General features: G+C 50.6%; 1 protein-coding gene across 11 annotated transcripts in view; it reads left to right on the top strand.

The window, feature by feature from the left end:
- Nucleotides 1–26,562, top strand: part of MICAL2 (microtubule associated monooxygenase, calponin and LIM domain containing 2) — a 212,745-nt gene that overhangs the window by 77,510 nt on the left and 108,673 nt on the right. For all 11 annotated transcript variants that reach the window (XM_045065814.1, XM_045065812.1, XM_045065813.1 and 8 more), the window contains exons 4-15: nucleotides 3,561–3,768; nucleotides 7,045–7,161; nucleotides 8,514–8,615; nucleotides 10,986–11,141; nucleotides 14,453–14,553; nucleotides 18,783–19,040; nucleotides 20,173–20,288; nucleotides 21,147–21,273; nucleotides 21,903–21,993; nucleotides 22,704–22,851; nucleotides 23,957–24,156; nucleotides 24,530–24,636. In XM_045065814.1, coding sequence (XP_044921749.1) covers nucleotides 3,561–3,768; nucleotides 7,045–7,161; nucleotides 8,514–8,615; nucleotides 10,986–11,141; nucleotides 14,453–14,553; nucleotides 18,783–19,040; nucleotides 20,173–20,288; nucleotides 21,147–21,273; nucleotides 21,903–21,993; nucleotides 22,704–22,851; nucleotides 23,957–24,156; nucleotides 24,530–24,636 — 1,731 coding nt within the window. The remainder of the gene's footprint in view (nucleotides 1–3,560; nucleotides 3,769–7,044; nucleotides 7,162–8,513; nucleotides 8,616–10,985; nucleotides 11,142–14,452; nucleotides 14,554–18,782; nucleotides 19,041–20,172; nucleotides 20,289–21,146; nucleotides 21,274–21,902; nucleotides 21,994–22,703; nucleotides 22,852–23,956; nucleotides 24,157–24,529; nucleotides 24,637–26,562) is intronic.

Here is a 26,562-nt window from a genome sequence, read left to right as displayed (position 1 = left end):
GTTAATCATAGCAAGTGTCCTCTGAGAGGAGCCGCAGGGCCCCTGCCAGCAAGCCTTCTCGCCTGTCTTGATAACATCTGCACTGAATTTTCTCCCTTTGTATAATTAGGTATTTGCTTTGACTTGAGATTACAGTGTGACTGGCGTCTCCGAAATTTCAGGCCCGAAATATGTGCTGGGGCCCAGAGTGGTGGGAAAACGAAGCTTTCGCCCATGGGGTTTCAGGTTCAGTTGGGAGGTGGGCAACAGTACGCTGGCTGCTGTTGGCATGAAATCTGCCCAGCAACCCATCAACGGGTGGGAAAGGGAGCTTCTGCCTTGCTCCGGGACCAGTGTGGGGTCAGGCCTGGTGGACAGAAGGACTCAGGACGGCAGCACAACTCCCCCTCATTCTCTTCCTGCCCTTCTTCCCCCCACATCCTTCCACCCCCGCAGCAACCCTGGCCCCGGAGTGACAGGACTCAGCAAACAGGAAAAGATGCACTAACTGCTAAGAAATGCAGTGAATCCAGGCTTAACCCCAACGGCAACTTCAGAGAGTCAGGGCTTGGAATCTTCCTTTACAGTGCCCGTCATGGTCTGGCTATGTCAAGCCAGAGGAGCTGTTTCGGGTGTGAGATAAGGAGTGGTTCTCTCTTGTCTGCTCCAACCAGAAAGGAAGCAAAAGGATTTGCATACCCGCTCCGCGACATCTCTGGAGTGAGCTGTATCTCAGCAGTGACTTCATTTCCCTTAACGGGGTTTCCATAAACTCCCTGGAAGGTTCCATCCAGCAAGCCACACTGATTGTGGTGTGGGAGTTTCTGATAGGCTTGTTTGTACTTTCCCTTGGAGACCCCAGAGACCCCAGGGGAGTGATAACTGGATGATGGAATATTTGCTAGAGGAAGGGAAATGCATTTTTTTAAGATAAGATTTGATCCTGAGCAGAGGGGAAGTTCCCAAATGCCTCTGTAATGTTGAGCAGTGAAGTGTCTGCATAGGTCTCCTTCCCTCTGGCTTTGCTGAAGTGGCCTCAGGGCTCCCACCCCAGGAGGATTCTGCCTCTTGAAGGTGCTTCAGGGGCTTCCTGGGGGTAGGATGGGTATGGCCCTACCACACATGGGGACCTCTGACTCTCTCAGCTGGAATACTGCCATTTCCCTCTGTCCTTATACAGTACTGGTGACTTTGTTTAAGTAGAAGGGCTTTGCTCCAGACAAAAGGTTAGGTCATTCCATGTTGTTCCTTCTCTCCTAATAGGCCTGTAGCTTCCTTGAGGAAGACCCTGGTCTTGCTCAACACTGCAGTGTCCACTGTGACCTAGTGTGGGACCTGTATAGAATCTTGTTCTGTCAGCCTCTGCTTGCATGGCCCCAGTGTCTGCGGGGCCAAGGTCATACTCCCTCACTTGGTGTTTAGGACCTTCAGCATCTGGCTCCGGACTGACCTCATCTCTTTCCTCCCCCTCCTCTCCCTCTCCCAAAGTCTCCTCCTCTCCATCCACCTGGAACTTCTTTCTCTTGGAATGGGTGACCCCTCTGCAGAAGTGTTCTTTCTTCTCTTTATTCCTGGTGGAAGTAGGACAGAAGTAATAGTTGCAGCATGATGGGCTCTGGAGTGAGACCACCCAGGTCTGCCTCCTGGTTCTGTCCCTCTGGATCTGGGAAACCAGGGGCCCGTTACCTAGCTGTGTCGTGCCTCAGTTTTCCCATCCATGAAATGAGGATAATAATAGTTTCTCCTTCTCCAATGTGCTGGGAGTACTAACTGCTAAAACACATGACGCATGTGAACTGAGCGTCCGGCACGTAGTGAATGTTCAACACATGCAGGCTCTGGTGACGGTGACGGTGAGGATGGTGGTGACAGTGATCATTGTTAAAGACCTTCTTTGCGAAGTCTTTTCTAGCTCATCAGGCAGAGTCAGCATCTCCTCTTCTGGGCCCCCAGTAGAACCAACCACAAAGCGTTCTGGTTTCTTACCCCACAAGCCTGAGTTTGCCACTAGATGGAGAGTCCCTGGAAGACAGGGACGGGGTCTCAGTGATAAGAGCGAGAGTGTCTACCCTGGTGTGTACCAAACTCCTGAATATGAGCTTTTTCTTATCCTGTAAGTACTTTATGAATATCTAATTCACATACCATATCATTCACCCTTTTAATGTGTGTAATTCAATGGTTTTAATATATTCACAAAGTTGTGCAACCACCACAATGACTGAATCCTAAAATATCACCCTAAAAAGAAACCACACAGCAGTGAGCAGTCCTTCCCCACTGCCCTTCCCCCGCCCTGTCCACCACTAATCTCCCTTCGGTCTCCATGAATTTGCCTATTCTGGACATTTTCTGTAAATGGAATCATACCGTCTCTGTCCCTTTGTGTCTGGTTGCTTTCATTTAGCATGACATTTTCAAGGTTCATCTATAGCTCAGTAATTCGTTCCTTTTTGGAGTTGAATCATCCCTTGTATGGACATACCACATTTTGTGTCTTCGTCAACTAATGAACTTTTCAGTTGTTTCTGTTTTTTGGCTATAATGAATAATGCTGCCATGAACATTCATGTGCCCATCTCCATGTGGATGTATGTTTTCATGTCTCTTGGGCTGATGCACAGGAATACAGTTGCTGGCTTGTCTGGCAACTCTGTTTAACTTTTTGAGGAACTGCCAAACTGTTCCAAAGCATCTGCACCATCCACATGCCTGCCAGCGACAAATGTGGGTTCCAGTTTCTCCACATCTTTGCCATCACTTATTTTTGTCTGTCTTTTTGATGATACTCACCCTAGTGGGTATGAAGTAGTATCTCATTGTGGCTTTGGTTTGCATTTCCTTGATGGCTAATGACTCTGAGCATCTTTCCCAGTGCTTACTGGCCACTTATATGTCTTCTTGGAAAAAATTTCTATGGAGATTATCTGCCTGCTCTTTAATTGGGTCATCTTTTTTTTTTTTTTTAATTATTAAGTTGGTAAATTCTTTACATATTTTGGCTACTAGTCCCTTATCACATTTATGATTTGCAACTATTTTCTCCCATCTGTGTGCTGTCTCTTCACTTTCTTATGATGGCCTTTCAAGCATGAAAAGTTTTAGGAATGAAGTCCAATTTATCTCTTTCTTCTTGCTTTGCTGGTGTAAGGGTTATCACATCTAAGAAACCATTGCCTCATCTGAGGTCACAGTGATGCACCAGAGCTTTTTAAAAGCTAGTCTTATTTTTGATAACTCTGTGAGGAAAGAGTAGTATACCCATTCCCAGATGAGGAAGCTAAGAGGTCAAGTGCCAGAGCTGGGCTTTAAGCTCAGGTTAGTCTGACTTAGAACCTCAAGTGTATCTTTCTGTGCCTCCCTGCCAAGTCCCTGGACTTCTGTGTCTTTCCCAGGGTTTGGTGCGGGGACTGGTTTGGCCCACAGGTGAGGTACCTTGGGTGGATGAATGGCAGGTCCTAACTGGTGCTTCATTTACTACTTGATGGTTCATTTGAGTGGACCCGTTAGCTGTTGGCAAGGGGTTTGTGTCCACAGTGCTAGAGATCACCACACGTCTCTCTCCTCTCTTACCTCTGCAGTGTCTCATCATTGGGGGAGGACCATGTGGTTTGCGCACTGCCATTGAACTTGCCTACCTAGGAGCCAAAGTGGTTGTGGTGGAGAAGAGGGACACCTTCTCCAGGAACAATGTGCTGCACCTGTGGCCTTTCACCATCCATGACCTACGGGGCCTGGGAGCCAAGAAGTTCTATGGGAAGTTCTGCGCTGGCTCCATTGACCACATCAGTGAGTAGAGCCCATGGGGCCAACCCCTGGGGCACATCTCTCCACACTGAGTCTCCAGGATGTTCCAGCTTACACGTCCGTGGGGGTCCGTACATTCAACCGGCAGACATTTCGTGAAGGCCCTGCTCCGTGCCTTATGCTACCTCTGGGCTGCGTGTGCCCCACTGAGTTGTAGGCACCATGAAGTTGGGGCCTGTGATGTGCCCCGCTCACCAGATTGTCTCAGGGCATAAAGGGGTGCTTGACACATAGTAGGTGCTCAGTCAACTTCTGCTGAGTGAATGGATGAAATATGGGGAAGAGAATCAGAGGTGGGTAACATGGTCTGCCCTCGCAGAGAGCTCACCGAGATCTTGTCAGGGATAAACTGCACGTTAACAGAGCCATTAGACTCGCTAGAGGGGTTCAGATGAGGGAGGCACACAAAACCATGAAACGGGCCAGGGTGTCGAGCAACACGTGGATGTTGTGGTGCCGGTTCTGGGGAAAACCGTGGCAGGTTTAGAAGAGGAATGACACAATTGGCAGGCCCTGGACCAAGTTTCCTTGCATTTTAAAAAGAGGGAGGGCATCATGACAGGGGTTCACCCAGACAAGGAGGGGGAAGTAGGAAACATGGATTTCAGGCCCTGGGCCAGCCCTGCAGTCAAGCATGCTCAGGGGAACATCCAAGCCCTTCTGCTCTGTTACTCCAGCCTGGGTCTCTTGAGGCAAGATCTGTGCAGACAGGCTGTGGCAGAACAGACTTCCCTCTCATGCTGAGTGGAGAGGAGGCCTTTAGCCATTTCATATATAAAACTATGTCCTATAAATGTCAGGGAGGTTAACACTGTGGGGAGAGTTCAAGGGCTTAGACAGATCCGGGCTCTAAATCTGTCTTGCCCATTTGCTGTGGGACTTGGGTCAAATTCCTTACCTTCTGCAAGTCCCAAGTTTTGTCTCCCTCACATGTGATGAATGCCTGCCTCCCTGGACCCCCGAGAGGATCAGGTAGGTGAGGTCAAATTTGTGATGTGCTTACCACTGTGCCTGCCTGGTAGTAGGGACTCAGAGAATGCTTTGCCTCCATTGGTGTACAGCAAGCAAGAGGAAGAGGCAGCTGGCATCCCCAGCTTCAGGTTCCAGAGCTGCCTTCTTTCAACTCATGGGGGGCAGGAGAGCCCTGAGAGCCATGTTCTCATGAGGACGGGAACTGACAGGAAAGGGTGTGGGGCTCAGAAGAATGACTGAAGACAGTGGTCAGCCACATTGGGTGTAGTTTAGTCACGGGTACAGGGGAACCTATCAGCAGTGGCCCCAGACTGTATTCCCACTCTGGGATGAGAAAATTCCAGGAGTCTGTTGGAAAGAGATTTGGGTTTGCCCAGAAGGCTGCTGTGTCAGCTTTCAGGAATATTCTCTACCACCCACAGAAGAATGTATGTTGGTGCCCAAATCAGAACTACAGCATTGAGCACCACTTTCCCACTGAGCGCTCCTGGGAGGCAGAGCTGGGCACCAGGGGACCTTGCAAGCGCCCCCTCTGTTGAGCTGCCTTCCCTGCCAGTTGGGAGCCCCTCTCTGCCCCATTGATGGGGCTCCCATTTAATCCCTAGTTCTCAGAAAATTCCCCGTGTTCAGAAACCCTGGCAAGACTCTGGATCTGAGATTCTGACATTTGGGGCACTCATTGTTAAGAGCGGTTGCATTGGCTGTGAGAAGGGAGGCAGGGAGAATTTGCTGAACACCTACTGTGTGTTAGAACAAGGTAGATTAGGAGCCTTGAAATGAAGAGGAGAGGCCAGGCCGTTGCCTAGGCCTGTTTCCAGGCAGGAGGGGGATCGGATTCTTTAAGCCCCAGCTGACTGGCTTCCTTTCAGACAGATGCTGGTCTCCAGCCCCAGCTGTGCCCCAGCCCCCAGCACGCCTCAGCAGTTCCCAAATGTCCTGTGTCAGCACCCTCCTCCCCTTCCCATGTGCTCACTCCAAAACTCCTTCTGAGCAAATGGCCTTCCTCCTCTGCTCTGGGGAGGAGAAGCCACTGGCGGGCACTCCCATCGCCAGCCCCTCTCTGTCCTCCTGCACTGGCCTCCACCTGAGTTCCCCTTCCTGCCCTCCTTGCCGTGTCTGAGTCTGAGCAGGCTGCTCAGCTCCACTCTGCTCCCTCTTGGTTTCCTGCCCCTTACCTCACTGCCCCTCTACCCTCTCTTATTACCTTAATTTTTTTCTATTTCAAAACATTTACCGTAGAAAGAGAGGACTCTTTGTCGACTTTGTCTGTGTGTCCCACCCATGACTCCTTCCATTGAGATCTGACTTCTTCCCACCTCCTGTGAAAGAGATTTTCGCTGAGATTTCCACTCCTAGAAGCCTCCTAACTCCCAAGTGCCCTGGCCTCTTGCAGCCATCATAATCCCTAATCTGTTTGTGGGATTTGGTACTCTGTTGGCTTCCTGGACTGCAACTCCAGCCCTGTTCTGCCACTCCTCTGCACCCCCCCCACCTGCCTCCGACCACGGTGGCCTGCCCTCACCTGTCCACTTGTGTTTCCTCCACTAGAGTGCGTTCTGTGTCTCTATACCTACCATGGCACCTGGTCCACTGTAGATGCTCAATAAATGTTAAGTGTACAAAGCCCACAAAATAGAGAGTTTTGCACTCTACAGTAGAATATTCAGAGACAGACCCATGTGTGCTGAATGACCAGGGATGAGTTAGTGACACTCATCGGGGGAGTTGGGGCAATGGGTACAAGGGGACTTCCCATGAGTCCAGCTCTGTGGAGAGAAATCCCCCCTCATGCTGACCCTGGATGGCTAAGGGCTTAGGCCCAGTCCCCCACAAAATGAGCCATTTCATCACTGACTTGTGGCCATTACTCTCGAGGTTGACTCCTCTTTCCGTCTTTGCCTTGTCAGACCAGCGGCCCTCTCAGGGAGGAGGCGGGAAAGGAAGAGCCTCCATCTTGAGAGCATTTTCTAAAAGCTAGAGCGCAGTCTTGGAACCAGACAGATCTGGGTCCATGTTCTAGTTTGCTGCTGTATGACCTTGAACAAGTCACTTCACCTCGCCGAGCCTCAGTTTCTCATCTATAAGATGGGAATAATTATCCCACAGTAAGGGTTAAATGTGAAAACGCTGAATGGCCGGCGCATAACTAGTTCTCAGTCGTGATCATCATTGGTCTGTTGCTCTGCTCAGAGATCAGTGAGGAGTGATTATAGAGTACCCTGCATACAGGAGGCACTCAAGCATGGCTGCTGACACCTCTTCCCTTTCCCCTTTCCTACCTAACAGGCATTCGTCAGCTGCAGCTCATCCTATTCAAGGTGGCCCTGATGCTGGGAGTTGAAATCCACGTGAATGTGGAGTTCGTGAAGGTTCTAGAGCCTCCTGAAGATCAAGAAAATCAAAGTACAGTATAATCTTCCTCTTATGTCTACAAGTCAGATATTGGCAAGTGGAGATCACATTTGCAGCTCTCAGAGAATGTTCCCATAAGAGTTACTCTTGTTGGGAGCTATTGGGCATAATCCCATCAAAGGACATTTTACCTTTTCTGCCCAACGCAGCCACCTTAGGTTTGCTCTTCTCCTCCCAGGGCACTTATTAAGCCACTAAACCTATCATTTGGTTACCGTGTCAGTGGGAGGTGGTACTTTGACAAACGAAGTACTAGGTAATTAGGATAGAAGATCTAGATTCAGTTGTTTGTTGAAGTTCATTCCTAGTTCTTCAGGCCGCATGGGAACATACACGGACATGTGGCTGCACTTGTTCCCACGTGATATTTTAAAATCCAGTAAAGAAAAAAAAAAGTGAAGCTTCTTGAACAAACATGAAATAAGGGCCCATAATATTATTTGGTATGTAATTATTTTAAAGCCTTTCTGAAGCATAGTTTACCAACCACGGAAGTCACCGGTGGTGGGTAATGTCTTATTTAGCCATGTTGCTCTTTTTCCTTATAGTATATGTTCATGTAGGTGCTGATTTCATGCACACTGTGGTCCAAGAATTTGTTCATGATGCCTCTGCAGCTTATCTCTTACCAAAAGCCGCTGCTGCCTGGGTAGGGCTTGTGGTTTGGGTAGCTTCGTGTCGGAGACCTCAGAGTCTCATGGGCTCATTAGAGCGCTGACCATTCCTGTCCTCCATTCAAAACATTCCAGAGTGTAGGAGAGGCGTTTAGTGACCTTTGTAGCAGGACAGCATCTTTTAGGGACCTTCCAGAGATACATGTGCCCTTAGCCTCTCCCAGACCCAATTCTGGATGACCAGCAAGGTTTTACCTGGAAGTGTTCCCATCAAAAGCTCTGTGCTGCCCAACAGAACATTTTGAGTGTAATGAAGTGGGAATTTGAACTGGTTTCTGGACACCCTGCACATCCATCATTTGGGTCTGGTCGGTAATGGGAGGACAAGGAGGATTGCATGGGAGTATGAAGAGAATGTGGTAGAGTGCACTGAGACAGAGAGGGTTCAAGTGGGACTGGCCTGAGGACCATTGATAGACTCTCAGCCTTTATAGAAACCGGTTAAATCAGGCATGGGGTGGGCGCTGCTGGTTTACCTTCTCCAGGATTGAACAGATACTGAAGCCAGAAGGTCTCCAGATGCGAGTGTGAATCAGGAGAACTCTGGGTCTTTCCCTGGCAGATCTATCTGGGGTTCCTTTACCTAGAGATATCCCCTTTCCCCCGGCCCACACTGCAGGGACCTCCCATCTTTCTCTGCCAACTCAAACCATTTTTCTGTTTTGGTAGAAATCGGCTGGCGGGCGGAATTTCTCCCTGCAGACCACTGTCTGTCGGACTTTGAGTTTGATGTCATCATTGGCGCCGACGGCCGCAGGAACACACTGGAAGGTGAAGACTCCTTTTTCCTGGAGCTGAGGATGGGGGCCTTGGGACTGGGAGGGGGCTACAGAATGGTGGCCCTGATAGAAGGGCAGACTGTCCTGCCAGGCCTGAGGCTGATCATCGAGAGCGCAGGTGTTCATGGTCTGTGAACCATCAGCCTTCCTACCTGTAAAATGAAGATAATAGAATCTTGTCATGAGGGCTATGAAAGGACTTATATGTAAAAATGCTTTATAAAGGTAAAGTGCCATGGCAATTGCGAGTCAGCATGCATTTATGGAGCCCCTGTCAGTGAGTCCACGGTACTGAGCACTCCCACACTTACTTCATCCCGCTAAGACAACTGTTCTTAGAGCTTGGTGGCCTTCTTCTTTTGTCACGTGTAATACCCCAGCAAGAAGAGCCCATCTCTTCTGTAACTTGTAAGCACAGTCATTGCTGGGCAGTAAGATGAGCTTTTCCCCAGACTTTCAGGGTGCAGAACCATGCTTCTCTGAATTCTGAAGTTAGAAGCATAACATGTTTTCTTGGAGTAAGATCTAATCAGGTTGGGAGAAGAGCGCCACCACCAGAAATGTCTTCAATCCCCTAGTCCCTCCCCCAAAGAGTAATTGATGCTGAGATTGTACTAATTGGCACTAACTGTCTGAACAAGAGACCACAGATGGCGGGTGGGAGTGGTCCCACATGGCCTCTCAGGCTGGCGGCTAGATCTGCTCTTCGAGCTTGCCCTGCTCGTGGGCTGCAGGCTGTCGGTTTCTGATGGAGAGGGCACGTCCCCCAAGGACAGAACACACTCCTGGAAAAGAGGGCTGATGCTGGAGGATTTGAGAGGTGTGGACTGCCTAGCTGGGTCCTCCCCACCAGCTGTGCCACCAGGACCCTTTCCCCACTCCTTTGCCTCTCTCTTTGCCTCCATCCCTACACGTGCCAGACCCCTGCAATCAGTAACCCATATTTGACCAAGATTTTTTAAGCTGTTAACCTGAATGTTGTGCTACTAGAATTTTGGGGAGCCATTTTGATGGTTGGGTAGAACTGCAAGTCTGAATATTTGTAAATCCAAAATCCACACTTTCCTGAGTATAGTTAGGCATTTCATGGACAGGAAAAGAAGGATAAGAAGAAGGAGAGCCACTTAGGCAGCTTAGCACCAACTAAGTAGACTAGAGTGTGAGTTTCTCTATGTTGGCCCTACTGACATATGGGGCCAGATCATTCTTTGTCCTGCTCCCAGTAGGAAGCTTAGCGGCATCCCTGGCCTCTCCAGGCCAGGCTCCAGTAGCACAACTGGCTCCCCCCACCGCCATGCCCCGCGCCAAGTTGTAGCAACCAGAAATGTCTCCACATATTGCCAAGATGCCCCTGGGGGCCAAAGTCACTCCCAGTTAAGAAATACTAGACTAGAGAATAATGGCCATTTTTGACCATTTCAATAAAAGTTTAATGAAGATGGACTTAAAGAGGAGGTATTGAGAAAAAAACCCAAAGTTTCTAGTCAAAGGGAGTATTGACAGAGAAGCTTGGGAATCATCATGAGGTCCGAGTATGTGGTGAGCAAATGTAGGTTGAGTTCCCGGAGGAGGCTGAAAACAAAGGCATGTCCAGAGAGCCTGCCCTTGTGATGAGAGCCTTGAGTTAAGCAGAGTAAACAGTAGTGTCTGGAGCAGAGGGAAGATTCAGGACTGTGGGATAGCCAGATGCTAGAAAGAAAGGGGATGGGCAGAAGGTGTTCCAGTGAAGTGTGACCCCTGCTTGGGATCCTCTGTGTCACCACCATTAAAAATCAAAGTTAATGTAAGCCATCAAAAACTAGAGGAACCCCAAGAATCACTGTATCAAATCAATTACAAGTTAGACTTCTGTCTCCTCATTAGATATTTACTGAGTGTGGGCTAAGCACCCACTGGAGACTAGAAATAGAAAATTTGTTAAAATTCCCATCCTACAGGAATTCAATCTCATAATCCTACTTTTCAAGGGGGGGGGGGACACAAAAAACGCTGACAATCTAGTTTTAATTGTAAAAGTTCAAAATGCATGTATCGTGGGTATATCTAGCTGCTGTGCCTAACAAGCCTTTAGCATGATGGGCCTGCTGGGAAAATCACTTGAGCCTTTTGTCTGTAGAAGCCTCACCAGAATAATTGGTCCTATAGATTTTAGGAAGGGGGAAAGTCCCCTTGACTGAAGCCTCTGGGGATGGGTTTCTTCTTGGGGTACAAAACTTGGCCTGTCCACCTGCCGCGTTCTCCAGGCAGAACTCTGGGTTCACTGGCCTGTGAGGCATCTGAGGACAGCTTCCTCCATAATCTTTCTCAGTTTTCACACCAAATGCAGAAGAAAGACTCTCCTTTCCCCTTTTTCTTCATGCAGGGTTCAGAAGGAAAGAATTCCGTGGGAAGTTGGCTATTGCCATCACCGCCAACTTCATAAACAGAAACAGCACAGCTGAGGCCAAGGTGGAAGAGATTAGTGGCGTGGCTTTCATCTTCAACCAGAAATTTTTTCAGGACCTTAAAGAAGAAACAGGTGGGACCTTCACTTTTCTCTAAACCAAACCATTGTCCATGCCGGGCATTCCCAGCTCTTGGCATTGGGAGACTCAACTCTGATTATGTGGAAGCAGGGACTTCTCCTTAGGATAGAAATGGGCAGATTCCTTCAAGGACAAGAGAGATTCTCGAGGGAAAGTTCTGGATGCTGTACGTCAAAATGGATAAAGATATATTTACTCAGCATTTACTCAATAGGCCCGTTCAGTGCTGGTATTCAGTATCATGGGATACAAAGTTGAGGCTGGCATGGTCTGCTCCCCAAGTAGCTCCTTGTCTAGTGATGGACACCCAGGGAAACCACCCTGATGTGGAGATCGGACTGTGCCTGATGCAGCATGAGCTTTAGGGAGCCTTCTGAGGAGGGAGCCAGCAACCTGGGTGGGTCTCTGAAGAAGTGTAGGTGCTTTGGTTCAGGGTGCCAGGTGTCCTTCCGCATGAAGAACATCCAGAGAAACCCAGGGAATGTGTACTCACCCCCACGCATCAATTGTCCCCTAGCCGTGGGCCTTGAAATCTTTTGAAGATACTCATTTACTCAACAAATACTTGTTGATTGCCTGCTTGAGGCCAGATGCTGTTCAAGGGCCTGAGAAAGAGCAGTGGGCAAAATGAGACCCTTCTCTGGGGAGGGACAGTAAACAAACAACTAGCTCGTCTGGCAGTCGCAATGATGGTGGAGAGAAGGAAGCATGGCAAGGAGAAAGAGGGATGAAACCCTGCTGCCAATTAAGTAAATTCCAGATTTTTTTCTTTTAACCTGATTTAAAAATCTATATCTCTCCTTGAAAGGCAGTGTGACAACAGTGTTAAATAAATTTTTTAAAAATTTTTATTTATTTTGAGAGGGAAAGAGTGTGAGTCAGGGGAGACCCAGAGGGGGAGGGAGGCGCCGAGGAAGAGGGAGAAAGAATCCTCAGGCAGACTCCCCACTGAGCAGAGAGCCTGACGTGGGGCTTGATATCATGACCCTGAGATCATGACCTAGCTTGAAACCAAGAGTCAGACACTTAACCAACTAAGCCAACCAGGTGCCCCTAAAATTTTTATGCTAAAAATAAATCATCCACACTCAGCATCACCTAGCACAGAAATAGTGCTCATTGCCATATACTGCTTTTCGGTAACCGTCCACTTGTACCCTCCCTTTCCACATGGCTCCAGCTCTTAGCAGAGTGTCAGTACTCTTTGTGATTCTGGTTTTCTCATGTGGCATCGCATTGTAAATATTGTCCATGTTGCAGCCGCATCCCCCCAATGGTCACTTTTGCAGGCTGCAGAATGGTTCGTGAAGAGGCTGTACATCTCTGCCCCCAAACATCCAAATGGGAGGCCTGGCAAACTGTGCTTGGCCATGTGGGTCCATATTCTCCTCAAGCTAAGAACGGTCTCAATAGTTTGGAATGGCCGAGGAGAAAGCAAAAGAATATTTTGTGGCAAATCAACAATTGTCTGGAACTCAGGTTTCCAGGTCCATAAACAAAAGCTTCCTGGAGCACCGTCACCCCTGGTCATGCATGTCGCTGCGCATGGCGGCTCCCCCAAGAATGGTTGTGAGCCCAATGGCTCACGAAGCCTGGAATGCTTACTTTCTGGCCCTTTGTGGCAGTCGTGCGCTGGCCCCTGATTGAGGCCTTTCGCTGTTGACCGTTACAGACCACACCTCTCCTGCTGGACTCTTGCCAGTGGGGTTTTTTGGAATGGGATTCCGTATTGAGCAGACTGTGCTGCTCCCTGGCCACGAGGATGTGTGCTCGTTGTCCGACTCTCTGACTGACCACATGGCACGATTTTATTGAATATTTTCTTCTAGCATATTGTGTTCTTGTGCACAATTTAAGAATGAGTTCAACCCTCCGTTCCTCTCAAAAACTAAGAAGATAAATACTTCAACAAACCACCAAATATGGATTCTGACAGGACATTGTGTGTGTTTTTCCAAATGTTTCAATGAGTTTCCTTTGAATTTCGCTGTGATAGTCACCTTTGGCCATTGTTTCACAGTGCCCCTTGCACAGTGACAACGATGAATTTCCTCCGATTCTCTGGGCGGCCCTCTGCATTGATGGCTATTTCCTACTTAACAGTAATAAAGGGGTTCCTATGGTTACCCAGCACACCTGTGTCAACCACTGATAAGTTTTGAGTCTCTTCCTTTCCCTTCGGAGAAGCTAAGCCAGTGGTTTTCAAACTGGCATGTGTATCAGAATCACCTTGTGGGGCTTGTCAAAGTGCTGATTGCTGGCCCCATGCTCTGTTTCTTGATCTACTAGATCCAGGGCACGGTCCTGATCCTTAGCATTTCTAGCTTCTCAGGTGATGCTGATGGTGCCAGCCAGGGTGACCCCACTTTGAGAACCACTGAGCTAAGCTCTCACAGCATTTTTTTTTTTTTTTTTTAATACAGAAACCTAGTCTATAAAGTATTGGCAATTGCTGGAAAGTGAAAAGCTATACAACCCAGGCCTCTAAACTGAGTTGTTCCTGCCAGGGTATCTGGGTTCCCTCCCACATAAGGGGGATAGTAGAAACATTGCTTAGCACAGTCTTGAAAGAATTCACCCAGCTTTTTGAATCTCTGGCCATATACAGGGCGTGGTGGATGGGACTTGGAATCAGACTGGCTGGGGTTCAAGTCCCAGCTCTGTTGTTGCTTGGTGCCATGCCTCGGACCACTCTTCGCCCTTCTGTAGCACTTTGCTCTAGCCTGAAAATACGGGTCCTCAGCCGTTGAGGACTTTGAGGTTTTCTTTTTTTAAAGTGTTTTCATCATATTGCAGTATATAAATATATCAAATGAACATGTTGTACACCTTAAACTGACACTATGTTATATATCAATAATATCTTAATTTTAAAAAACACATAGTGTCTTTGGGACACCTGGGTGGCTCATTTGGTAGAACAGCCGACTGTAGAGTCTGGACCCTGATCTCAGGGTCCTGGGATCAAGCCCCGTGTCAGACTCCTAGCTCACAGAGGACTCAACCTGAGGATTACCTCTCTCCCTTTGCCCCTCCCCCTGCTCCCACGGGCATGTGCTCTCTCTCTCTCCCTCTCTCTAAAATAAATCTTAACAAAACAACAACCCCAAAACAGTGTCTTAGTGGTATGCTAAAAGCTAGCTGTGTGGAGATGGGGAAATTCTAGCCCTCAGTGTTATCTTTTCTAGGCTTGTATGTTTTAAAACCTTGCCTAACGTAAATCCATGCAGGTAAGTAATGACACCTGTGCTGGGGCGAGGCCCTGCGGGAGTCAGACTGAGTGCATGCACGCTTCTCTTCACAGGGATTGATCTTGAGAACATTGTTTACTATAAGGACTGCACCCACTATTTTGTCATGACCGCCAAGAAGCAGAGCCTGCTTGACAAAGGTGTCATCATTAATGTACGTATCTCTTGGCTGCCATGTCCTTTCTTTCCCTTTGCGACCCAGCATGTGCAAGAGCAAGGGGTGGGGAGGCGGGAAGGAACCACCGCCCACCGCTCTCCTCCTCTGTGCTGTTGTGTGAGCGTTGGATGAAGGAGCCCACAGCACTATGGGCGGACGTGTTCCTGCAGAGAGCCAGGCTGAGACCCGCACCCAGGTGTTTGTGTAAGCCTCTGCCCCCAAGAGATCAGTGGGGTCTTTTCCTTCCCCACATCTCTCTCAACCCTGCCCCTGTTTTGGAGAGGTCCCATGTCATTTGGAGGCCAATGGGGGCTCCTTGTTCTACTGGGGCACTGAGAATGCATGCGCTTGTGAATTTCCCTTGGTGGCCCTCTTGTCATGGGGGTGGCACGGAGCTGTCTCTTCTCGCGGTCAGAAAGGCTCCACTTGAATCTTGGCTCTGTGGCGGATTAACTCAGGACTGTGACTAAGCTGCTTAGCTTTTCTGAACTTTAGTCTCCTTCTCCGGAGACTTGGAATAATGGTTTCTGTCTGAAAGGGTTGTTTGCAGGAGTAAATGAGAGAATGTACAGAGTAGCTGTCCCAGTGCCCGGCCCATCTAGGGGGGTTATGGATTCCCTGTGTAACTTCTGTCTGGTTTGGATACCTGCTTTTTTGTCCTGCTGGCTTCCTGGCCTCTGTGTCCTGCCTTTGCATCTTCAAAAAGCACCGGGTTGGAAGAAAGCACTTGGAGTTGGGGACCCTGAACTGGAAGCTTCTTTGGGCAAGTTTATAACCCTTCCAGAGCCTCTGTTCCTGCCCCAGCTGCTGCCTGGTACCTCAAGATAGGGATCCTGTTGTCCGAAGTCAGCCTGCTCTACAGGTGTCAGCCAGCAGCCTGGGTGGCATGGTGACCATTCACTGTTGCTTGTCGGAGATGAACGTCTGTCCTCTTGCCACTTTGTGCTGGCTGCTGGCCGGGTGCCATGAGTAACCCAGCCGTCCCCTGGGCCACCTCCTTGCTCAGAGCCTGAGTTGCAGACAGGAGGCTGTGAATGGTGGGATGGGGGGTGCAGGAGGCTGACTGGGCACAGCTAGTAGATGTGTGAGCGATGGGTTTCAACATCTGGTACTCCCTGGCTGACCCAGTCTGGGGGAGGTGGGGTGGGGTCCCCTTCTTCCCTCTGCTCCACAGGCATCCCTCCCGAAGTTGCCTTGTCCCTCGGGAAGCCTGTGGCAGATAGTGAAGGACTGTTTGGTGTCCAAGGCTATAAGCATGGTGGGCATCTCTGCAAAGGAGGGATGGAGGAGGGCTTTGTCGGCCCCACACACCAACCCTACGGCATCAGGCAGAGTTCGACATGGGTTTCCTATTTCACTGGCTGAGTATTCCAGCCTCTGGGATACTAAGGTTCCCTCAGGGTATCCCTGGGCATTTGTCTAGACCACGACACGTTGCTCACAGTGACTCAACTCTTTGACAGTTGTCGTAGCCCCTGCATACTCCCCTCTCTCCATCACAGCACAGGTGGGCCAGCATGACTCACTGTGAATCCATCATGACTGTGGAGGAGCTGGGAGCAGATCCCAGGCTCGTGGGTGTCCTCACCAAGGCTTTTCTTCTCCTCACAGATTCCGGGGGCATCTTCCAAGCCGGTGCTGCAGGGCCCCCTAGGTATAAGATAGGAATTCTTGGCTAGAAATTACAGGCCCCAGGCCGGACATGAGAAAGTTGGATGGCCATTTGGTTCAGGAGTTCTGGCCTTGAGTCTCCCCGTGTCCAGCCAAGCTCTGTGGCATTTGCATAGCTGGGAGCTGGTCCATCTACCCTGAGCCACTCAAATTAACATTCTTGTCATGCTCCCAGAGGAATGGCAAGTCTTCTCTCACTTTCTCTCCCTGCATGGGTCAGCATCTTCCAAGAGGCACACAGAGGTGCTGAGTGAAAGTGTATCGACTGACTGACCTGCTTCCCCATCTATTCCTGCTGATCTCTGGACTTCCCATGGCTCCTAAAGGGAGAGTGAAGTATCTCCTCAAGAAACCATGTCTCCGGGCTCCCAGCTCTGTCCTTCTTGCTCTCTGTCATGAGGAGGGTGGACCATTGCCGGGCCCTGCCTCTGCTGGGCCGTATACATACAGGCTGGGGCTCCCGGATGCAGCAGGCTTGTCCTTGCCACTGTGTGAGGGAGTGCCGTTGCCAATGGGCAAGGTGAGCACACATCAGAGCTGGTCTCCAAATGCTGAACCCACCCTCGTAGGAAGCCATTACCTGACCTCTTCTGGTCTCCAGCATTCTTTTCAGCTTAGTACATGGGGCAACTGTTCTGTCCGATTCCCCACCTGGGCCATTCTTGATGCTTCTCCCTCTACGGGCCCTCCTCTCTGCCTAGGACACAGCCTCTCTTCCATACCTGTGCCTGTGGAAAATGCGACCCACCCTCATTCTTCTGCCTCTGTCTTAATTTAAAACGCCTTCTCCAGGCCTGCCCACTTTCCATAAGGCCCCATCCCCACCTTTCTCTCCCTTGTCCTTGTTCTCACCCCGCCCCTGTGGTCCTGCTCCTGTATCCATCCACTCCCCTGGAACTTCCTGCCCAACAAGGTCCCGTGGCTCCACCCAGCAGTCCTGGCCCAGGTGGGCTCCCAGGCCAACACATGCTCCTCTCCGGGCCACCAGCACCAGCGACCTTCACTGTGCAGTGCTCACACTCACTGGTCAGCCAGCCTACCTACAGGATGCTCTGAAAAGGGGTATTTTCAAGACCTCTCCATCCCCGTCTCCTCTCCATGCCTTTAAGGGAGGGGATTGGTCATGTGACTGTAGGAACAGGTGTGAGAAAGGACACGTGAATAGCAAGAGCTCCAACCTGAACACCACAACCCGACACAGGGCTCCCAGGCCAGTGCTGGGTATGATCTGGGTGACGTAGTTTGGTGTGAGCCTGTTAAAATTTCTGGAACAAGGTATTTGAAATCCTGGTTATTAGGAAAACTGACACAGTGGGTCACTATATTTCTTGATGTGGCTGTGCCTTCTAAATGCTCCTGTCGGTGTGTGGGTGAGGAATGGTCCAGAAGTGTACTTCACCATATGTTTATGTTTTGTGCCATCATAAATTATAGGGGACAGAAAAAATTCCCATTTACTGAGCACTTACCATGTGCCAGGAGTCAGCTTAGGGATTTTATGTCTATGATTTCCTTTGGTCCTCACTGTGTGAAATAGATTTTGTTATTCCCAGAATGAGAAATGAGAAAATGGAAACTCAGAGAAGTTCAGTAATTTGCCCACTTTTGCTTAGTGAAAAGCAAAGGTGGAATCTGACCTTGGGCTGTGGATAACCCCGAGGCCTGTGTTAGTCTCACATACTGGTTCCCGCCCACGCCCCTGCCCCACCTTGGGATCTGCACTTTCTGTGTCACCTTTTGGGAGGAAAGCCTTCTAGTTTCTTAGACGTATGATGAGCAGATTAGACTCTGGGGGATGTCCTGCAGGTCACCGCCAGCGTCTGTCAGGAATGAATCTCCTGCCCCTCTAAGCCACGGCCCTCCTCCTTTTAGCAAGGAGTGTGACAGTTTACATTTTAAGAGCAAAGCAGAGCCCTGAGCAGCCCTAGCCTCTCAAGAAAAGAGAGAGCTGATTCTGGAGGGAAGGTTTGAGAGCTCTGCCAAGCATTCATGTCTTTTCTGGTCTTGCTTGACCACCAAATGTAGCATGTCTGGATCATATTAGCTTAGCTTAGTCTTCTATGAAATCACTATTTCTTATTTGCTCTCTCATCTTTTAATTGTACTTAAAGTTATCACAAGAACCAGCCATGTAAAATATCTTCTGTATTTACCACAAGACCATTATTGAGTAAGCTGGTTATTACGACACTATGTTCTCTATCAAAATTCCGACGTGAGATAGTTCTTTTAGAATTTAGTGCCAGGAAAAAAATTTCCTCCCCTAGGAATGTCTATGCTTCCTTCTTTCTGATAAGGAAAGCACTGCCATAGATCACATTTCCCTTTTGCCTTGGATGCCAGGAAGCTCAAAGCCAAGTGTGAGGCGTAATCACAGCTCTGTCAACCCTGACAGATGACTGACTTCGTTCCTCTTGATTCCTTTGGCCCTGAGTTTCTGTTTTGCTTAGCTTTGCTGTACAAAACCATTCCAAGTTCTTTTGCAAAGATGTGGGTGTGAACGGTTGCCCGTTACGGGGGTGGATTCCCACACTGCAATCTCGTTCTCTCCCCAGGACTACATCGACACAGAGATGCTGTTGTGCGCAGAGAACGTGAACCAGGACAACCTGCTTTCCTACGCCCGTGAGGCTGCAGATTTCGCCACCAATTATCAGCTGCCATCACTAGACTTCGCTCTGAACCACTACGGGCAGCCTGACGTGGCCATGTTCGACTTCACCTCTATGTACGCCTCGGAGAACGCCGCCTTGGTGCGCGAGCGCCAGTCCCACCAGCTCCTCGTGGCCCTGGTGGGCGACAGCTTGCTCGAGGTAGCATCTGTGTTTGGAACCACCCTGTTCCCGGTAGAAGACAGATCCCTGCATTTCTGGTGTGGCCAGTGGCATCTGCTCTCCCGCAGCCAGGGGAAGGACGGGCTCCCTGCCAGTGGGCCGGACTTGGCCAGGCTGTCCTGGCCTCCAGCTTGCACCTGGCCTGCCCTTTCACCAGACCCAGAGGAGCTCATGGTGTCTTCCTCTCCGCACTTCTGGGCTCTTCACGCTGACCTCTTTGTCAGAGTAGGAAACTAGTCAGCCCTACTCTGGCCTGCATGGGCAGGTCTCTTCAGAACGTGTACCCCCTCAGCTGGGCCACAACTTTTTCCTCACAAGGGGAGATCTCTGGGGCCTTGCAACAGGGAGATCATAGAGGGGACAAAAAGACATATGGGCCCCAAAGTCCGGTTTCCCTCCCTGGCCTCCAGCTCAGAATGCTGCCCAAAGCATCGGCAACTGTAAGCATCCTTAGCTTGAACCAACTTTTTCAGCAGGGTTACATTTTTATCTTTAAAGTAAGCAGTAACCAAAAAATGTTTATTTATCCCAAGTAAGAGTCAAATTCCAAACCATGCTTTGGGTGCCCAGGGGACAGTCAGTTGGAACTTAGCTTGGCGGACCAGGCCTCACTTACCATGGTGTGTGGGCTGTGATCGGCAACCCCCCCCAACCCCACTGTCTCCCTTCTCAGCATTCCCTCCTGTTACTCTGCTCCGTTCCTCCACCAGGCCTTTGCCCATGCTGCTGCTCTTGAATGGATCAAGATTAGAAGCCTACCCATTCTTTAAAATCAGCATAAATGCAACTCTTTTGTGAAGCCTTCCCAATTTCCATCTCCCTGGGTTGGGGTGGGGGGCATTTGCCTGTGCCTTGTTTGAGCCTCCTCCCCACCCCCGACCCCTGGCAGTTTTTCCATTCGTGGGACACAGCCCCTTTTATGTGTGACTTGCTGCTATAGCTGAACGTGTTCGTGCTAAATCCTAGGGGGCTGTCCTGTCGCCCCACACTCCCTCCCGTGCCTCCCACGGGCTGGGCAAACACTGAATGCTGGAGAGAATGGGATAGGAGCCTGGGGAGTGGGATGGGAGGCATGAGAACCAACTGGAATTTTGCATGTTTTCTTCTCTAGCCATTTTGGCCCATGGGCACAGGTTGTGCCCGGGGCTTCCTAGCAGCATTTGACACAGCCTGGATGGTGAAAAGCTGGGATCAGGGCACCCCTCCCCTGGAGCTGCTTGCTGAAAGGTGAGTACTGCTGCCGGGCTTCCAGCTGGGCGTGGGGGTGGGTAGGGGCAGGGCATGCTGGTTCCACAGCTTGGACAGGAAGGGAGCAGGGCTGGCCATCAGGCAGCTCCTGGATGAACCTGAAGCCTCTGTGCTCTTTCTTGTCCTCACATGTGGCCTGATTTGATCATCAGGATCCCAGGGAGATTTTCTGTGTTAGGTTCTGCCTCCTCCAGTGACTTCTCTTGGGGCCAGGACCTTAGGACCTGAATGCAAAAGAGAAATCCTGATCTGGAGTGGCCCCAAAGTTGGGGTTCCCAACACAGCCAGGTCACTGTGAGATGAAAGAGGTTGAGGGGAAGTCTCAGCTGCCTGGGCTTCTGATCTCTCAGGCCTCTTCTGCTGTTGTTGAGACCTTGGGCTCCCTCCCAGACCCCTGCTGCTGGCCACGTGGCTGTAACAGCTGGTGGACTGGAAGACATCAAGACTGGCAGGTGGGGCGGGGAAGAGGGACTGGCCTCTGCGGGTCTTGGGTGTGGAGGCCTGTGGTCACAGGGGACAGGAGGCCACAGGAGGCAGCATGGCTGAATGGAGGTTCTAGCAAAACCACAGGTCCCTCAGCTGCCAGCTCTGGTGTCCCTGCCCTCTGCTCGGGGAAGGAGGCCAGCATCACTGCCGCTGGACCTCGTCCCACCCCCTCTCCCTAGTCCTTCGACTGTCTCCCACTGTGTGAGTCTCAGGAACCACGGGGGCCAGGCATTGCAGGGAAGAAGTACACAAACACATCTAAACCTTTAAGAGCAGGGGAAGGAGTTTGGGGGGATGAAGGCATGCGGCTGCCAGAGCAGTCCCTGACCCCCGGGCTCTGCCTCATCCTAGAGAGAGTCTCTACCGACTGTTACCTCAGACCACTCCGGAGAACATCAACAAGAACTTTGAGCAGTACACACTGGACCCAGGGACACGGTACCCAAATCTTAACTCCAGCTGTGTCCGGCCCCATCAGGTAAGTCCTCCCCGAGGCCCCATCTGGGTCACCCTGCCCTGACCGGTAGGTGGGAGGCCATGGACAATCTGGCCCCATCCCTAGGGCTGAGGCCGCTGATAACTCCTGGCTCAGCTGTGGGACCAGTTCCTCTCTCTAGGAGAGCCACGAGAGACAAGAGAGTCAGCATCTCTCTAGCCTGCAGGAAAGAACTAGAACACAGGCAGCATCTGTCCTCGTCTGCGCACACGCTGACGTGTTTCCTGTCACCATGAGTAGGGGTCGCTAAGCACGCCTCTCGGCAGAGTCTGCTCCGCCAACTGTCAGGTCCTTTCAGTTCCCCGTTCTGCAGTCCCATTTCCTCCCATTGACCCAGGAACCCACAGCCACCAACTTCTGGCAACAGCGCAAAGAACAGTGTGATGTTTGTAGAATCAGACAGTCTCGTGCTTTTACACTTGAGTCCCCCCGCATTTGGGTGGACAGCTGAGGTCCGTTGCTCAGCATCTCACGTTCCCCAGGACCTCTTGCCCAAAGTCATGCCCTCCAGCGACAGAGGGCTGGTAGACACAGAGTCGAAGTAGGGCTGGCCCCGAGACCAGCTTTGGGGAGATACCCATGGGCAGCTGTGTGGTCTCTTTGGCTTGTAGGTGAAGCATTTGTACATCACTAAGGAGCTGCACCCATGCCCTCTCGAGAGGCTGGGCTCGGTGAGGAGATCCATGAGCCTCTCCAGGAGGGGTAAGCCACTGCCCCAGGTCCTTGGCCAGGTTGCAGGGGTATAGGGTTGGGGAACGCTTTGGGGGCCCAGGCCCGGCAGCCCACTCGGCTCTGCTGCTATGACCCATGTGACCTTGGCCAGGCACTTCTCCTCTGTCCTTCCGTTTCCTCATCGGTAAAACCGGGACAAGGACAACATCAACCTCAGATTGGTTGTAAAGGCGTGAATATGTGTCGAGCACATAGGGCATGAAAGTGAACTGTGCAATTGATTCACTGGGCCTTGCTTTTCCTTCCCTGTTGTTTCCCGTATGGAGATCTTGTCTCCCCAGCCAGATAACAGGCCGCATGTGCTGCACTCTTTTCCTAGTGGAGGGAGGGGATGGTTAAATGAATGACTCTCCAGCATCGGTATGGCCTTGCTCGGGTCACCATCCTGCTGAGAGGACTTTCAGGCTTCTGTTGCCTGCCCAGACTCCGGCTCCTCCCCACTGCTGGGCACCCAGCCTTCTCAGCCTACCCTCCCTTCCCCTCCCACATGAACCACCACTGCCGCCCCTGTTGTGTACAGCCTGCCAGGCCTTTCTAGATTTTTCCCATGGCACGGCCCTCTTCTGTTTTCCTGGAGTGCCGCCTTCTATCTGATGACTCCCTCGACGTTCCTCAAGAAGCAGCTCCGACACACCTGCTCCAGGACTCTCTCCACCACTGTCTGTCTCTCCCTGCTGCAGAGTTAGACATCCGGCCCAGCAAGCTCTTAACCTGGTGCCAGCAGCAAACCGAGGGTTACCAGCATGTTGAGGTCACTGACCTGACCACATCCTGGCGCAGCGGCCTGGCCCTGTGTGCCATCATCCACCGTTTCCGGCCTGAGCTGATGTGAGTCGGGGGTGCAGGCTGTACCTGCTGAGGCCTCCGTGCCCCGGGGGGACCCTGGAGACGAGGGCAACAAGGGGTTCTGCTGGAGGCAGAATCTTGGCTCAAAATACATCTTTGGATTGAGTTTTTCTTGCGTTTGTTCTTTTCTGTTTGCACTGATCGCTGTCAGCAGCTCAGTTGACCTGTGTTCCGAACACACCAGGAGCAGAAGCAGCCCCGGCTCCGTGCTCGCACTCGTCCCCACATCCCTGCCATCACTGCGCTGGGGAAGTGGAGCATTCACACCAGGCGCTTCCCCATCAGAGAGAAATTACGGGCAAGACCTCATTCTGGGGACCAGTTTGAGGATTTTACAGCCAAGGGAATTAGATCTGAGATGCAGACCAGTTAGCTGTGCGGCACTGGGCAGGTCACTTAGCTTCTCTGAGTTTGTTTTTTTGTCTATAAATTGGGAATGATGGCAGTGTCGATAGGAAGATCGGGAACACTTTGTGATGTTGAAGGTCCCATACATGTATTAATGTTGGATTCAGGCCAGCTGCAGAGTAACCACAGCCACGAGCATGTTCATCCAGAAGGCTGAAAGGAAACTCACCAGAGGTTGTCAGTCGGTACCTTTAGGGATGAGGCTGCCTCAAGAAGGGGATGGGGTGCTTGCTTGTTACTTTGTATGTTGTAGATCCCTTGATTCTTTTTTTTTTTAATGCAAGATACCCATATACTTTTATAATTAAAAGCACAAGCACATAAAGGAACTATTTAAAAGTAAAATAGCTATATGTTTTCCAAAGATGTAAATTATTTTCTGATTATTTCAGCCCAGGCAGCAAAGACATTGACATGGCCTAAATCTGATTTGGTCCCCACCCCAAGTGAAAAAGAGCCTCCCTGGGCAGTCGTGGGTGGGGGGAGCAGTGGGGTAGTGCAGGGAAGGTAGCAGTGGGTGGGGAGATTTGGGGGGGTTTGGGGTCACAGCTCCTTCACCCCTCCCCACCTGCTGAGACCCAGCAGAATGTTGCCCACAGGGCTCCTTACAGGGAAGCTGGTTCAGCTCTTCACACCTCTGTCTCCTGTGCCTGAACTTTACCTCGTTTTGATTCTCCAGCAACTTCGACTCTCTGAACGAAGATGATGCCGTGGAGAACAACCAGCTAGCATTTGACGTGGCCGAGCGTGAGTTTGGCATCCCCCCGGTGACCACGGGCAAGGAGATGGCGTCGACCCAGGAGCCCGACAAGCTCAGCATGGTCATGTACCTTTCCAAGTTCTACGAACTCTTCCGGGCCACCCCGCTGAAGCCTGTGGGTAAGACCCTTCTGTGGGGCAGGCTTCACTGTGCCCTTGGGCCATCTCCGCCCTGTGCCCATGTCTGGCTGCTCTCCACACCAGTGTCTAATGTTTTCAGGCCGGTCCCTGCCTTCCCTCTCACTTGGAGGCCAAACCGGGGTGGCCCCCACCCACGCAGACCTGTGTGTGTGAGTGGGCATGTGGGGCAGGGGCCACATGAGGCCGAAAGTCTGCCCCTGTGACTGGGAGGTCACTGTTGGGCCCCCTACTCAGCCCATTCATATCTGTAGTTGAGAGTGAGGGAATTACTTGGAGGGATCTTATAGCAGTGACACCCCCTGGGGTAGTGGTGGCAAGGTCTGATCGCCGTCCCATTTTTATTTCCTAACAGATTCTTGGGGCAAAAACTATGGAGAAAATGCTGACCTCAGTTTGGCCAAATCCTCCATTTCTCATAACTATCTCAACCTCACATTTCCGAGAAAAAGGATGCCACGGGTAAGTTTTGGCCTGGTTTTTGTTGGATTTCTCTTTGCCCATAGATGGGGTCAGGGGAAGGGAGAAGGTCATGTGCTCAGTCTGTTAATGCTGATAAAGGACACAGATCGAGAGCCCACGGGAGATATGAGTAAGGCGCAGTTTAGTGACCCTGTGCTGTTGGAAGTCCCCCCGGCACCGTGTTGCTGGCTTCAGTGACATACACTGGTTCTAGGAAGGGCATAGCTCAGATCTGAGAGGTCATGCAGCTGAGTATTTTTTTAAGTAAATCAGATGAGCCCTGCCTCCTAAGAGGAGGGGGAGATGATCTCTTCCCTAAGAGGAAGGGGAGACGATTTCTCACTTGTTCAGTTTTGATCAGTTATACCACGCCTGTCAGTGACAGAGTATATGGTGAGGCTACAGTTATACATTCTGTTCCATTAACTTCCTTCCTTCTTCCTGCTCTTCCTCCTTCTGTCCCTCTCTCCTTCCTTCACAAATGTTGCCAACTTTAGGGCTGAATATTTTGGTTTGTTTTTCTAATTTTTTTTTTTTTTTTTTTTTAAGAGAGATATCAGGAGAAGAGGGAGTGAGGGAGGGAGAGAGAAAATCCCAAGCAGGCTCCATGCTGAGTGTGGAACCCGACGCGGGGCTTGATCTTACCACCCGGAGATTATGACCTGAGCCAAAATCAGGAATTGGGTGCTTAACTGACTGAGCCATCCGATCACCCATTTTTTGTTTGTTTTTTTATGAGAGTAGCAAATACACAGAGGTAAATAAGGTATGCCTTTGAGGAGCTCAGAGCTGAAAGGGGTTCTGGAACTTTCTTAACAGCATCCTTAGTGTCTCCGTGATTTTTATCACAGTGCCCCTAGATTGAAAGAAATCTCTAAAAGTTCTATTTACTAAGAAGTTAAGTCCAAATGACTTGGTACAGGCATTTTACAAGATGTATAACAGACTTCACCACATTTCCCTATAAAATTTAAAGCATCCTATGGTTCCTCTGCAGCTCATGGTGGGGCCCTGGGGTGCCTTGGAACACAGTTTGGGAACTGTGAGGCTAGTGATTTTATAATTTCATTTGAATGATGGTATGTCTGTGGTAGGTATGATACAAGTTATCTTATGTGATGTGTTCATTTTATACATTCAAAAATGAAGGACCAGGGGCACCTGGGTGGCTTAGTGGGTTAAGCCTCTGCCTTCGGCTCAGGTCATGATCCCAGGGTCTTGGGATGGAGCCCCACATCGGGCTCTCTGCTCTGCAGGGAGCCTGCTTTCTCCTCTCTCTCTGCCTACTTGTGATCTCTGTCAGATAAATAAAGAAAAAATCTTAAAAAAAAAAAAAAAAAAACAAATGAAGGACCAGAGATGTTAGGTGGCAAGTGCTCCTACAAAGCTTGCCTCTCTCCACGGGGCCCCAGAGGACTGCAGGCCTCTATGTGTGTCTGACTTTCTAGGTTGCCGACAGCCTCCTACTTGTGGTCAGTCATGCCTGGTCCTGCCCGCCCCTCCCCCCCAGGGTGGGGCTGGGGCCACGTAGCCTCCTGTCTTTGCCTCGGCTCTGTGAGCAGCGGTCACTTTTTCCACTGAGGTCTGTACTCCCTGCAACGTTGTAGCCTTTGGGCTAACTCCAGGAGCGGGCTCACCCTGTCTATAGGAGGGAATGGATTAGGAAGGCCAGGGCTGGGGAGGGAAGGTGTGCCGGTCTGCTGGGGCTTCCAGCAGAGCAGCCAAAGGGCTGAACTGCCCCTAGCGGCACTGTGGCCCCTGCTCCCCAGGCTGCCCCGTTCAGAGGCTCTGTGTGAAGGCTGTGTGGCCTACCACATGTCCCACTGAGTGAAATTTGTCTTCTGGAGACAGGTCATAGGTTCATTCCCTCTAGCCTCCCCACTTCAGGCTTCCCCAACCGAGCAAGCCAGGGCAGCCTTTCTGGGA

This window comes from Mustela putorius, unplaced genomic scaffold, assembly GCF_011764305.1.
Source record: "Mustela putorius furo isolate JIRA1106 unplaced genomic scaffold, ASM1176430v1.1 tig00003859_pilon_pilon_pilon, whole genome shotgun sequence".
Taxonomy (NCBI): domain Eukaryota; kingdom Metazoa; phylum Chordata; class Mammalia; order Carnivora; family Mustelidae; genus Mustela; species Mustela putorius.
The sequence above is the reverse complement of the archived record's forward strand: the minus strand, read 5'-3'. Positions and strand labels throughout refer to the sequence as shown.